A 15,222-nucleotide genomic window follows, 5' to 3' on the forward strand; every position below is an offset into this window, starting at 1 on the left:
ATAATTTGAAAAAATCTAATTAATTCATTTAGCCCAAAAAGTGACATTTTCAAATTAACACCTCCATTTTGTTTTAACTCATGTGAAAGACTTCAAAGGTCAACACATTTTTTAAAAAGTAGTTTTATGTACATTTCTTTAATGGGGTAATTTACAGGATTTTACTATTATATAGGCTTGAATAGGTCCCTCAAAACGAGAGTCTTGGGCGGTGTGGCTTGGTCATGAGCATAAAGACTCAACTTCTCTGAGCTCTGGATTCATAGGCACCATTACGTCTCTCCTGCCCGTCATCTTCCTTCCTGGGTATGCCCAACAGATGGGGGGAGAAAACACTGCAAGGTCCATTATCACCCCTGGCCATGCTGGAAGCTCTGGTGCCGATCAGGAGTGCTTTCTCTACTCGTATGCTCCCCCCGTGGCTTCCTGATCCATTATGACGGGCATTTCCTCCTCACAAGCATTTACCGGTTCTTCCGCAAGAAGTAGTAAGTAGCGCTCCCCCAGCCTGCTCTGCAGGGCATAATCCTGGGATTGTCCCTCATGCCTTATGTCCTCCAGCTGACATGACCTGGATAAATTAGCTAGTCGCCAGAATCTATCACACAAACATGCAGAGTATCAGAGGCTAACTAGGGGACCTCACAGCACACACTGCGACAAATGAGGACACCAGTGTTACAGCCCTAGAGAGAGATGTCTCATTCCTTAACTTTCCTACAAAATTTAGCCCTTCTGACAATCATGAAAATCGAAGACAGAAAAATAATGTTTGAATGCACCCGCAGAAACGGATATAGTTATTGACAGACTACATAGGATCAATATGCTTTTCTTAGATGATCTTTTTTCCCTGTAATTATTTAGCATTGCTTATGATGTATGAAGTTATTTTGTTTGTACATTTATTGAGCATGAAACGGATGTGAAATAAGTCCATATAACCAACCTTTTCCCCAGTGAGTGTGACCATGTCAAGAGGGCCATACATAAATCTTCCAGTAAGAGTCTGAGGTCCATCTTCATTGGCTACAGCATCATTGATTCTGTGGTTAGCAGCAACATTCTGGAAGGTAAAAAAAATGGTAAAAATGCAAGTATATGGAATATATAAAAATAATCAAAGAGTACAAAGTATTATATGATAAAAAGATTTCTAGTTACCCTTAGTTTCACGTGTGTTCGCTTTCTTAGCCACTTCTCCCTTGGTTTTGAGGGGCTAAACACAGAAACTTCTTTTCCAACCAATTCCAAGACACTTGCAGTTTCATGTCTCATAACCTAAAAAGGACATACACATGACCATGTAAGCTGGCAATCTTCTATTTTCAGTCTGTTATATTTCCAATTTGTTACTATCCCCATCAAATCATCACTATTCAAATTTGTATCTTCAAAATATCTCCAAATATCTCGATCTCTTGTTTTCAACATTTCCCAAGTTGTAATGTATTACTGCATAAGTGCTTTTATATTAAGTCTATAATTATATATAGATATAGATATAATAAGCGTGTTAAATCACAAAATCAGCGACGTGGCTTTCATTTTTATTTTTACTATTAACTTTGAGAAGGTGTTATTTTCTACTTGCTGATTGGTTCTCCCACGTTAAGGCCTCATACAGATGAAAGTGTGCTTTGCCTGTGAGCCATCTCCACAAACAGAAGCTAACTAACAATGCTTTCTCTCGGGCAGCTTCACAGCACGGGGGATGCATTGTGATGTATTGTGCATCACCATGCAGGGAAATGCCAACTGCCCACAGTGCAAATGATAAGGCTGGTCCTATTCCTGCCCATCATTAATTTTATATGGGCATCATTGGTATGAGAGGTGCTCAGACACGCATGTGTGAAGGGCTGTAAGCAATTTCACACAGGCCATTGCTTACGCCTCTGGGCTTTTCAGAATTCATTGCTATACAAAAAGGTATTACCAAAACCTAAATCATGATTTTCAAGATAAAAAGATAACTTTACAGACATACCAGGTCATTGGCTATTAAGCCTTTCACTGCTGAAGACATACAAAATAACATCATGTCTAACACAGCAGTTAGACTATAAGAACACATTAAAACCCAGAATGAAACATTAAAACCCGGCCAACACCGTTTTCTGTGCCTAGTGACCAGATCGATAGGTCTAAGAAAAGACGAGTCACTGCTTGTTTCCTGAATATTGAATCACAGGCCAATCTCTACCTCAATAGAATTTAGTTTAACCCTTCACCACCAGTCAGGAGGTTAATCTTTAGACAAGTGCCGTGTTCCAACTTTTCATGTTTCTGCTGATGACTGAAGATAATGGTGCATGAAACACGTAGGGAATACTAACACATCTTTTAGAGATGGGCATAACAGCATCTAAAGGAACAGTTTTGGGACTGCCCTTGTAAGAGCTGGGAGCAACTAACCACAGGGGCAGGAGTAAGAGCATTAATAGGGATAAACAGGCACTCCGCCACTTGCAACCCCGGAACCAAGAGACTCTCGTTTGAAGATTGGGGAGATCTAACCTTTTTTCTATATGTCTCATCCATTATTAGTCTTACATAATGTATGTTTGACATGTAATTATGCCTATTGCACTAGGTAAAGTTTGACAAACTTGTGAAATATTTGTATTTTAAAGCTTTTTTAGATTGACATTTTATCAGATAACTATTAAAGGTTAAGTTTTATTTGAGGCAGCATCTTACTAATTGCTACTTTTTGTAACTTTTTGATGCTTCATATGTATGTGACCACACAGGGTGGTTATAAGTGACTAGCTCAATTGCTCTTTTGATAAAGTATTTTTTTTCTTGCTAAATTAGAAGATTAGCAATTGCTACGCTCACCTATTTAATACTAACTTGCTAAAGTCTGTATTGCAGGTATTGAATTATAGTGAATATTTATACATTACAGTATGCAAGATTACACAAGTCTCCTATGTCTTTTTGGTAACGAACACTCTAGCTGGGTCACACCTTGGTTGTTTGTACATAAAATTGCAAGTTACATGATGGCAGCAGCAAGTATAGATGTGAAAAACAATGTGCAGCAAAATAGAAATGTTTAATATACAAAGACTTACTTGTCTCAATAGAAATGAAACAACATCGGTGGATTCCCAATAACTGGCATGGAAAAGGTGGGGAAGAGCAACTGTTGGGAAAGCAGTGAGGGCATCCGGACAATAGAGGGCATAGTCAATCCTTTTTGTGCCCCACCACTTTGCTGCAACTAATGGAGAAGAAAACATCAACTCTTCATGCTATCAGGAATAAAACGTATACAATCATGGCAGTCATTTTAAGGGAGGTGCATTGCATTTTAAAACAATTGCCACCATTGTATAACTTAAGAGACACATTTATACATTAAAAAAAAAAAAAAAAAAAAAAAGTTCTGCCTTCAAGAAAAGCAGCAAATCCAGTTTCCGAACGTGCTTCACATGCATGCACATTTCCCACTACACTTCTACAAAGAGCATTTTTCCTATACATGCAAGATAAAGTTCTTAGTTATGTTAGTGAATATGATTAATTGTTTTTCCATGCAAACTTCTGACAAACCACTGATGCTAAAGTCTAATTTCAATAAAAACATTACACAAGAAAAATAATTATTTACACATCTGACAAGTCCATGCCCACAACTTTTACAAACACAGTTTGCTATGAACCCATTCAATTGATATACCACTGGATGGTGCACTAGTAGTAATAGAAAATATCATCAAAAAGTGTGTCTACACACAACACCCAAGTTATATTAATCACACAATATGCACAGTATGGTGTAAGCTGGATAGCAGATCATTGCTTGAGCTATCAGCTTCAGTTGGTTTTTTCAAAAGAAAGAATGCAAATCTAGAACAAACATGGACATTTTGGTAGAACAGACATGTGACTGGTGACCAAAGGAATGTTCTTCACCCAAAGAATATCTTCTGCTTATGTATGTGCATTGTAGATCCTGTAAACTCCTGCAATGCTTATGAATTACATTAGTTTATAACCAGACCTACATTCTGGTGAACAGGAGAAGTCCATCAAAACTGAAACTCAGTAAATGTCATTTTAATGATAACTACCCCACCTCCCATCGGCCATTGTAATCCTGTTTGAAGGTGCAAGTCCTGCGCTTGTGCATTCTGCTGGTCTCTTAAAGAGGATCTGTCAGAGCAATTTTGGACCAGTGGTTTACTGTTCTAAATTGACATTTTCCAAGTCCCTCCTTGGCGCAGGTGCACGGAGCAACGGACTGAGGCAAGTATAAAATTATTTTATTTTACAAGCAGCCACGGAGGGACTATCTGAAGAGCGATTTTGGACACTAAACACCGGTCCATAAGGACCTGTGGTTGATTTAGTGCCCTAAATCGCCATGATAGGTCTTCTTAAGTCACAATAAGCAGTAGAGCGGAGACACAGGCAGAGTGAACAAGCGTAGGACTTGTGCTATCAAACAAGATGACATCAGAAGAAAGGTGGGCGCGGGAGGGAGCTGCTGGAGACAGGGTCACTCAATGACTTGGCTGAAGACAGAAGACACCCACATCATCCAGGTGAGAATTCTGGCAGGGTGCCAGATATTAGTTAAAAGTTTATTTTTGGGGAAAATAATCCATAAATAAAAATAAAAACACAGCATGGGATTTGTCATTAAGTTTAAAAGTGAAAACCTGATGACAAGTTAACTAGGTTAACTCTCTACTGCACATAGAGACCAAACCCCAAAGAAAAGAAAATATTATTGTCCTTTGGCTAGTATATGTTAATTCTTTTTGTCCAGAAACAGAACACCTTTGCTGCTTTCTTCCAGGACCAGCACCACACCAGGTCATTGGTTGTGTGTTGTTTCACAGCATTCTTAATCATTTCAGTACTTTATACATGTCCTGCCAACAGTATGTGGTGAGTCCCTGGGGACAGGCAGTTGTAGCCTGTGTGCGCCTCTATCTTCTTCAAAACTTCTCAATTTTCTATATTCTTCTAAACTCCTCAATTTTCCAAACTTCGACTGCAGCTCCATCAAAATGGTCACCTACTTCGACTCAACAGTTCTGTTTTCCTGGTCACTCTAGCAGTGGTTGAGATAAATGCAGGCATTACTTTCCAGTGCCTTAATCCTCTAATCTATAGCAAAAGAGCTTCACTCCTAAGCATGCACATGCAGTGCAACCCCATTCATCTAAACTAAAAAGGGGCATCAGGTTTGCACAACTGATTATAACTGATGTAACATAACTGATGGAAGCGTTCATAGGTGCAGGAGGCCAGGTGGCTTGAGTGCAGCTGTGAACTTCGCTTTGCTCCAGGGTCCTGACTCCTGACACTGGTTGTATGCATTGAGGTCAGGACCCAGAGCAGAGCGGCCCCCATGAGCAGAAGAAGACCCGGGAGTGGAAAGCACTTCTCAACTGTACTGCTCCCAAGTCCTCTCCTGCTCTGGGTCCTGACAACGCCACATACAACCAGGACGGGGCACGGATCAGCGCATGGAGGAAAAAAGAAGCTGCAGTGTGGTGCAGGGGGAGGAGGAGAGCCAGGTAAGTAGAGGATTTTTATTTTTGTGCTCTGGGGAGTCTCCAGTATTTTAAGCCTGCTATGTGATCTCCAGTACTATTATTGTCTGCTTTGAATACTAGGGCAGCACGGTGGCTCCGTGGCTAGCACTACAACCATCCAGGTCTCAGTTTGTATGTTCTCTCTGTGTTTGCGTGGGTTTCCTCTGGGTCTTCCGGATTCCTCCCACACTCCAAAACTGGTAGGTTGATTTGGGGATATGGACTTTATTCCTGTACAGTGGTTGTTGGTAAATATAGGGTCCTGATCACTGATTGTTCCCTTAACATTGCACAGTATGATATTATGTCCCTTGGACCAATAAATGTTGCTCATTCTTGGCCTAAATCCTTAGATCAGGAATAAAAAAGACATTTAAAAGAAATAACAGTGTGGGAGGCAGCTTTGCCAAAAGATCTCACTCAGGAACAATGGCCTACTGCTTTCACATTGACTCATAAGTTGTCAATTTCGAAATACTCAGTTGCATTGCACTCTGCTACGACTACATCAGATGTATCATCGGGTTCCTACTGGAGATGAGGTGGTGAGGAGGGCACGATGATGCACATCCAGTGGAGCTGCCTGTTAATTTTGCCCTTGTGGCAAGACATTGCTAAGTTCTATCATTTCCTCACTCGCTCTTCTGTTACCCTACTACAAGAACAGGTCTTGCTCTCAATTCTTCCTAGTCCCATCTCCTAAATCAAAGAGTTTCTTGCAACATGGCCACTTGTCAGGCTAAACAAAGAAGAAGCGCTCTACTGAAATACCCTCTAGGGCGGACTGGGTTGTTGCCTCTCAGAATGGAAGAACTAAAAGCAATAGATGAATAAACGGTTGCCGCCTTTTTCACCCTTTGGAACCCATGGTTGTCCTTTGGGGACTCTGCCTTGTGTGCACACTGGGTGTCCATTGCTATTCTCCTGTGATGCTGTATGTGCTACCTGTCCTGCAGGGCAGCCCTTGGATATTGATGCTTGTACCTGTAGCCTGCGACCCTCTCCACCTGAGTGTAACATGGATGAACAAAGATTCTTCCTCATCTCTCTCCTACCTCGCTTCCCTTTTTGTTTCTGCCCTGTGTCTTACCCAGTCTTGTATTTTTCTATATGTCTTCTATGACTTATATGTCTCTCTATGAATCTGACTCTTTTTATGTAAAGTTTCTGTCAGACCTTGTCCCGGAGGCTAATTTCTTTTATTGCTTACTGTACTCATTTACAAGATGGAATTTATGTACATTCACAATAAGTCTGTTCTGAGTTCTTTTGTTTGAATCTCCCTATGTGAGTTATAGCTTAGTGACCCATAAAAAAAAAAAAAAAAATATATATATATATATATATATATATATTATTTTTTTATAGTTTAATAGGTGTTTGTGGAGTCAGAGTCTGTCCATTTAATCACGACCTGGTGAGGGAAGCTGCATGAGTGTGCAGGAGATGAGACTGGCACAGGTACGAACAGGCTGCAGCTGCCCCCCCCCCTCCACACGCTACAGGCAGGGAGCCATGTAATGTGAAATAAAAGTTTATAAAATATTGAAATTATTTAGAATGCTGACAGGCATTTTTACAATAATCATAAGCACAAGTTATTGGAACCTGTCACCAGCTAAAAATTACATTCCTGGTGACAGGTGTGCTTTAAAGTACTTTATATAAGTTTCATTCACACTACCTGGCTCCCTGCCAACAGCATGTAGTGAGTCCCCAAAGGTGAGGGGGCAGCTGCAGCCTGTGTGTGCCTGTGACAGTATCCTTTCCTCCACACTCATGCAGCTCCCTCACCCCTCCCAACGTCTTGTCATGTGCAGTGAGCAGGCAAAGGACACAGGCTACAGCTGCCCCTCCCCTGGTAATGGAGGGCCAGGTAATGGAAATAAATATAATATAAACTACTTAAATTATTCGAAATGCTTACAAAGGCATTTTTAAAATCAGCGTAGCATAAGTGATAAGTGAACCTGTCACCAGCTACAACTGACATTCCTTGGGACAGGGATTTAAGTCTGTATCTTTTCAATGGAGGTGTGCTGCGATAATAGAAATAAAATCTGGAAGACCAGTCTGTTTTGTTGTTTTGTGGTCGGGTGAAAAGAACAAAATGAGAGAGACACACATGTTAACAACCTATAATACATGTTTAAAGGAGGGCGACATAATAAAAAAAGAAATAAACATAACATACAAGAAAATGGTATGAAAATGTAAGTAGCATGTTAATCTTGTAAGATTTCAGGTGTGTAGCACCAATAGCCCTAGCAATATAGAAGGCCTCAGACTGAATGTGCCTGTAAGAGGGGTTACATCCTAGAAACTGGCCATTGGATGGGTTAATAGTACGACAGCCTCTCTATCTGGAATACCTTTGGAGATGTCCGAGCCATGGATGCCTGGGCTGATGCTGTGCTTCCAATCCCCCACCTCTAGCATTCTTCCTATGTGACTCTTTTCAGTATGGTATTGATTAAGTTTTGTGGGGGAACTTGTTTTTGTGTTAGGTTTATAAGGGAGGGCAAGCTGTGACAGAAGACTTAGCTTTTTGGAATGGTTAAGATGAGTTTTTGTTTCTAAAGGAACAAAGCAAACACACCAATTAACACCACAAAACATGCAAAATCACGTCACAATTATGCCTTCCAGCAAAAAGTGTATTTCTAATCAGTGAATGTGATCTGCTGTTATACTGGATGTATGAAATGTCAGTATCACTTGCTGGAAGACATGGGAACCAAATTACAGTCTGTATCATATTTTCATTTCACATATTAAAAGGTGCCAAAAGTGCATGTGTTCCTTATAAGTCCACAAGTGTTCTTTAAACAGAATTAAACTCAGCTGTCATTTTTGGTGAGACCAGCAGTGCCGAAATATGTGGGAGCATTTGAACAGAAAGAGGATCCCATAGCCTTATATAGCCAGAACAAAATTTGGAATTGCAAAATAAAACTTTCATACTTGGGAGTCATACAATAATCTTTTCTATCTATTATTTCAAAGCAAGCGAACTAGGACACTGCTGGAATTAGGAATGATTTGTGATAAGCGGCTTTTCTCTCATAATAAAGATTTGAGATTTATTGAGCATTAAATATGACCACAATAAGTCGAAGATTTTAGGGCAACTTCTTCTTGCTTCAAATCTACCACATATTCTATAAAGTATATAACAATGTTGCAGACTCCATTTATTTCTATGTAATATAACATTCTATATATAACCATGACTGTTTCATTAAATACATCGCTTATTGAAAGAACCATTATATTGGTGGATTTTGTTGGCAAATCAGATTTCTAGCATCGACCCATTTTCTATGTAGATACTTGGCATTGCTGGTCTCAGAAAATGATTTACAGCAGGGTCTAAGATTTGTGTTAAAGGTAATGAGCACCACTAGGACCGGCTGCTACTTTCAGGTCAGTGTATGAAGCATGCATGAAAAGATGTATGGCGTGAAAGGCAGAGAAGCAAATGCTTGATTTCTGCAGGTGGCTCTTCTACATCTTACATCATGCATTGTGATGATCTTTGAGAGCAGATGCATGCGGGGAGACAGGTTTAAAAACATGGTAGTCTATAGTAAAGCTATTTCAGTGTGGTCTCCAGCATATAATATGACTGGATGTGAGGATAGGTTCATGCAGGAGGAAAGGACCTCATTACAAGATGTAAAGTAATGTGCATTGGAGAATATCCCATAATTATATTATAATTATTAGAGACTCTTCAGGAAGCTAAGCATTTAGACACTTTACTACACACACACAATTTACTGTACATCGGTCTACATACAGGAGCATGGCCACAACTATATGGATGAGCATATGTCCCCAACAGAACATCTGCTGGGGAAAGAACTAGATGTTGATGAACTCTTTGGGCTTTGAGGCAAACACAAAGCTGCCTTTTCAACTGAACGGTATGGAAAGGATGCTGGTGTAAATGTAATATGAAGGCATTGCATGTTAAAGCAGAAGCATTAAAGAGCCAAGCAGTGAATAGAATGGTTCACCTGTAATTGTAAAACAATACATCGACCCAATGTGTTCAGCTTATTTGCAGCTTCATAAGCATTAAGTCAATGGAAACATGAAAATAGTAGCTGCAATGCTCTGACACGTCAAGCAATCAAATAATTACATTTTATAGGAGCGAATGGGTGGATTATTCCTAAATATAGTCCATAACTGTTTATAGTTCGCGTGTCACCGTGCTGAATATATTTCAGCTGTCTTATAATTATAGATGAACTAAAACTCTAAAATGGACAAGGCTGGTCTTGTAGTCTTATCACCACTACTGAAACAATAAGTAAAGTTATGGTTTATACTCTACAGGGCTACAAGTGCTACGGAAGCTTAGATCACACTTGCTAGGCAACAAGGCACTTACTGTTGGCTATGTTTGAAGCCGTGTAACTGTCAGCCATTCCAGAAACCTGACTTGCAATGCTGATTTCACTTGCTCTTCTGTACCCCCTGAAGTGGGGAGCTGTTATGGGGGAGGAAGGGGAGGCATTTTCCACGAAGACTGCACCATGAAACTGAACAACATCCGCTATGAAACCGAAAAAAAAAACAAAACAGGAGAACAGGGAGAAAAAAAACAAACAAAACAAAAAAACAAAAAGTAAAATTAAAAATTCAGACCCAAACAGGACAAGAAAACAAGAAGGCATTAGAGGTGGGGGGATGAAGATGCAACATCTCAGATGTAAACGTTGTAAAACATTTGGAAACATAAAAAGAGATGCATTCATTGTCAAACCTATACAAAGACAAGCAAATGAAATATCAACCTGGAGTTTATTTCATTCCATAATTTTGGGAGTATGGGGGATATGCAAATGTATATAGAAAAAAAAATAACATTTGCACCAGGCTAGCCTGAAAACTAAAACTAAATAAAAGAAAAATAATCTGATGCAATGCAAAACCCTTAAGCAAAATACATATATTTATATACATATATATGTACATTATATATATACATATATATGGACAAACACACATACATACTTGTCTATGTAGACATATATACATATATAAACATATGCATTTAGAAGGAACATGGGATCAGGTCACTAGCAGGACAGGAAAAAAAAAAACAAAGAAAAAGGGAAATTTGGTGGCAACTTACGGTACTTCCAACTGAAAAACAGGGAATTATATCGGTTTCACATGGGTTTCACATGGTCCATGATAAACATAAACTTAAAGGAAATCTACCATCACGGATTTACCTATTAAGGTAGATCTGGTGGCACGTTCATTTAATGCATACAATCCAAGGCTTTTTTTAGGGCTAAATCCTTCAGTCCCCCGTAACTTTGAAGCCGAGACTGCGCAGTCGCCAGCTCTGCATAGATAGTCTGCTAGTGATAGTAGAGTCAGCTTTGGCTACTCCACTCCCCAGTAGCCTCTTAAGTAAATTTGCATATTAGGGTCATAAAAGATTAAAAAAGTTATAGAGAACTGAACAATTAGCCCCAAAACGGGCTTAGATGCTATGCATTAGATGAACCTGCCACCAAATCTACCTTAATTGGTATGTGATAGTAGGTTTCCTAAAGGGGTTTTCCCACAAAGCAAGTGATGGGACCCCCACAGATCACAAGAACAGGGGTCTGATGTACCCGTCGCACCCCTTGTCAGCTCCCCGAGATGACCAGAGCTGACGAAGTTGATGCAGTGTTGAAAAAGAACTAGTACTGTGAAATGTCTTCTGCCTAGTTTGGGATAAAAATGTATATCCTAAGGCTAGAACGGCATATTATATGTACCCTATAAGCACAGAACATTTCTTCTATACCTTGATTAACCCCATTGAAATAACAGAATGCTCTAATTGTAGCCCACACACTGACAAGTGTTTCAATGGCAAAAATAGTAAAACTCTGTATGTCCTAGGACACATGTCCTAGAAGGGGTGGCCTTATTTATTCACTGCATAATACACTTACAATTTTAGGCTAGGCCATCTAAAGTGCTCCCTACGCCACTCATCCTCAGTGGAGTACATCACCTACAAGAGCTCACTTGATAAAAGGGTAATAGGACATTTTGATCTTAATCAGCTGAACTGAAGCCCCTGTATATGTTTGACATATTCAACAAGAGCTTTCCCAGTGCAATATCAAAAACACAATGTAATAATGCCCCTAACAATACACATATTCAATTAGTCTAATGAGAGTGGTGTCATGTATTATTCCTGCTTATTCCCATTAAAAAATGTATTTAATTTCACATCGAACTGTTATGCCACCCTTACCATAGTGACAGGAAAGTAGTACATAGTAAAAAGAAAAAAAAAACAAACTCATAACATTTCTGTTGATTAAAAAATAAAATTTGTATGCACAGTAAAATCCTTTGGAAAACCGCTAGCCAGTTATGGACTATGCAGTATCTCAGATACAGAATAATTTTTAAAATATTGTCATATAAAGACACACAGACAGGATGAGAACATACATAAGCAATGAGTGTCTACTTATTAAAAACACCGAGTACTGAATTACACGTAAAGTATTTGTGGTGGATTTTAAAGTCTAAACATGAAGTGGGTCATAAGATGACGAAAAATATACTTAATATCTCTTCTCTTGAATATCTACTCCTCTGTGTGACTTAAAACATTTATTAAAGAGTAAATGTCATTTCACAATTATTGGATAATGTGTAGAAGATGCATTGTAAACATGTTTCCTATAAACTTTCTTAAACAATTTTATATATTTTTTTTCTGTTCAATTACTTTTGTGGGCAGTTGTTTAGGTACAGCTCTCTTCAAGGGGTTGTACTAAGCTAGACTGTTATCCCCTATCCCTGTTCAACTGCAGGGAACCCCGAGATCTTGAGGATCTGCTCTCATTAATTAACGGAATAGCAAGTTAGGCATACAATACTATGGGAGTGTTGGAAATCGCAGAGAACAAAGCTTGGCAATCTCAACAAGCTCATGGACAAAGCATGGGAGTGCTGTAGATAGCCAAGCACTGTGCTCAGCAATTTCTGACGATCTCATAGTATTGAATGGTGCAGCTACACAAAAAACTGATCTGCTGTTTTGTGAATTAGGGAGAACGGACCGCAGTTGTCATTATTGGTGGGGGTTCCACCAAACATGTCTGAATTATCACTCCTCAACCACAATTGGTATAAGGCGTTTGTGTTTATATACATGGTTTGGTTTTCAACAAAAATTTAGATAGATGGTGCATTATGGTTAAATATCATCAGTTTGTGGTCATCTAGCAAAAACACACCCTTAGGAAAGACATGTCACCAGGGGAATCGCTATGAAAACCCAATAAGTACCTTGTATGGCCGGTTGCATGTGTGCTGGACATGTCTTTATAAATTGAGGCCGTTGCCTGCAACTGGTAAAATTAACTTATATTCATAGCCCGCTTCCAGTCAGGGGGGTGTGGTTCTGGGCACAGCAGTCGAGGAGGTACCGGCCCTCGTACCGCATCTTTACACAACCGCACCTCCCTATCTCCCTGTGATCTCTGTCACGTCTCAATTCTCACACATGCATTGGTCATCTCTGCTCTGACCCTCCATGTATGCAGAGGGAGAAGGGCACACTGCGTATGCGCAAGAATTGAGAGAAGATCGTAGCAGGCCAAGGAGAGGACAAGAAGCCAGGAGATAGGGCCTGCTGAAGGTATGAAGAGATAAGGAGACGCGATTATTTAGAGATGCGGCCGTGAGGGCCAGTGCCTCCTTAACTGCTGTGCCTGACCAAACCGCCCCCCCCCCCCCACTTGAAGTGGAGAATGAATAAAAGTAAATTTTTCTGTCTTGAGGTCCAGCAAACATGCAAACGGCCATAAAAGGTACTGTAGTTTTATATTGATTTGCCTGGTGACAGGTTCTCTTTAAGATGGAACTTTGTATTTTGAAATGTTTTTTTGAGGATGGGGAATACAAACACAATTTCCTTTACTTCGGCTTCCTGTCGTCAGGCCACTTTGTTGACAATCTTGACCAATCAGAGGCCTCAGTGATCATTGAACCAAGGTTCACATTGATACCAGTGTTCTTGATTCCACCAATTCAGTGGTCACATTACTGCCAAGGTTTTCCAATAAGAGAAATTCCTTTAGGCAAGGGCATTTCACTGGCAGCACCTTCATGTTATAAAAACAGTAAGGATATACTAAATGTCTCACTTTTGGATTTTTGTTAATTGAACAATGAAACGGTGGACTTTTTCACTTGGATCATCACAGGTTGTATTTAACTAATTTTATGATCTACAAACTGGATGATTTTTAACCTTGTCCTGATACATAAAACTTGTAAGGCGAGGAGAGGCTTAGAGTTTCCAATGAAAAGGACATATTTTTCTAAAATGAAGAATATTATAAATATCTCTACCATATAGTGCTCTACAGGCTTACGAATAAATGGTGAAATGACAGTTGCTCTTAATAGACCGGCACAAAAACAGTATGAATGATTTCCGACAAATAATAGTAGCATTCATTAAAGAGAAAATGGAAAGCTTGCAGGTGGAGAGCAGTGTAGATGAGACACAATGGGGCAAATTTATCAAGCTGTCTTAAAGTCAGAATATTTCTAGTTGCCCATGGCAACCAATCACAGCTCCCCTTTAAAATATCCATGAGCACTGGTAAAATGAAAGCCGAGCTGTGATTAGTTGCCATGGGCAACTAGAAATATTCTGACTTTCAGACAGCTTGATCTGCCCCAATGGCTTAAATGATTGCAATTTGTTATGCAATTTTTACTTATTAGATGCAACATAAAAAAACTGTATACATAAGTAAAAGAGCCAGTCATTTTAATGTAAACATCTACACGTGCCCCTTTGGCTTTATCTGAAAGCTTTTCTTACGTGTTATTTAATTCACTTCATAAACTGTATATATAGCAATCAGATTTACCTTTTTTTGTACCAAATCTTAAAATGTTCAGCACATTAATATAAATTTCAAGAATATGACCTAGTTACTAGATTTAGACTTTCCTAAAGTATTACTTACATAAATGAAAGCCTTTTTTTTAGGCACTTATGGTAGTAACAGGTAGTACAGAAAAGCTTTCAGCTTACACAGCACACAGTAGAGAATCATGGTGCAGAGGAGAAAAACAATAGGAAGGGAGGATACACACACTCAGCACAAGTGGCAGATTTACTGGAAGTGTCTTGGCAGCTTAGGACAGGAACAGGGATACTGGTTTCCATGATGCCATCTTGACGCTGGAGAGCAACCGCTGGGCTGCCTTCCATGAGAAGGATGGGATTGTTCTGTACAGCCTCGACTAGATGGAGATGAGAGGGAAACATAAAAAAACAAGACAAAACTCTACAAACGTGTAACCAGACAATGTGACAAAAACCATACATTCAGTCAACACACGTCCTATAAAAATATACACATACATTTTCTCATTAAAGAACAGAGAACTTGTCATTGGACCATGAACTAAACAACTTATTTACTTCTAGAGGCACCAACCATCAAAACCAAGCATGATAAACCAGGGACACTTACTTCGTTACCAGAACACCTCCATGCTGTAGATTAACAGGCTGTATTACCATGATAAGAAACAACACCCATGTGTATACTGATCTTTAAATATTAATTTTATACTTCTTGGGAACCTACTG

At 39.4% G+C, this 15,222-nt stretch overlaps 1 protein-coding gene across 13 annotated transcripts in view; it reads right to left on the reverse strand.

The window, feature by feature from the left end:
• The window catches only part of PITPNM2 (phosphatidylinositol transfer protein membrane associated 2), a 202,802-nt gene that overhangs the window by 19,730 nt on the left and 167,850 nt on the right, over positions 1 to 15,222 (reverse strand). For 5 of the 13 annotated variants that reach the window (XM_072144160.1, XM_072144167.1, XM_072144181.1 and 2 more), the window contains 6 exons: positions 14,721 to 14,870; positions 9,964 to 10,128; positions 7,934 to 8,137; positions 3,084 to 3,232; positions 1,165 to 1,281; positions 950 to 1,066 (listed from right to left, as the gene is read on the reverse strand). In XM_072144160.1, the coding sequence (XP_072000261.1) occupies positions 950 to 1,066; positions 1,165 to 1,281; positions 3,084 to 3,232; positions 7,934 to 8,137; positions 9,964 to 10,128; positions 14,721 to 14,870 (902 nt within the window). The remainder of the gene's footprint in view (positions 1 to 949; positions 1,067 to 1,164; positions 1,282 to 3,083; positions 3,233 to 7,933; positions 8,138 to 9,963; positions 10,129 to 14,720; positions 14,871 to 15,222) is intronic. The other 8 variants (XM_072144187.1, XM_072144201.1, XM_072144195.1 and 5 more) reach the window with 5 other exon arrangements.

This window comes from Engystomops pustulosus, chromosome 1 (genome assembly GCF_040894005.1).
Source record: "Engystomops pustulosus chromosome 1, aEngPut4.maternal, whole genome shotgun sequence".
NCBI classification, from domain to species: Eukaryota; Metazoa; Chordata; class Amphibia; order Anura; family Leptodactylidae; genus Engystomops; species Engystomops pustulosus.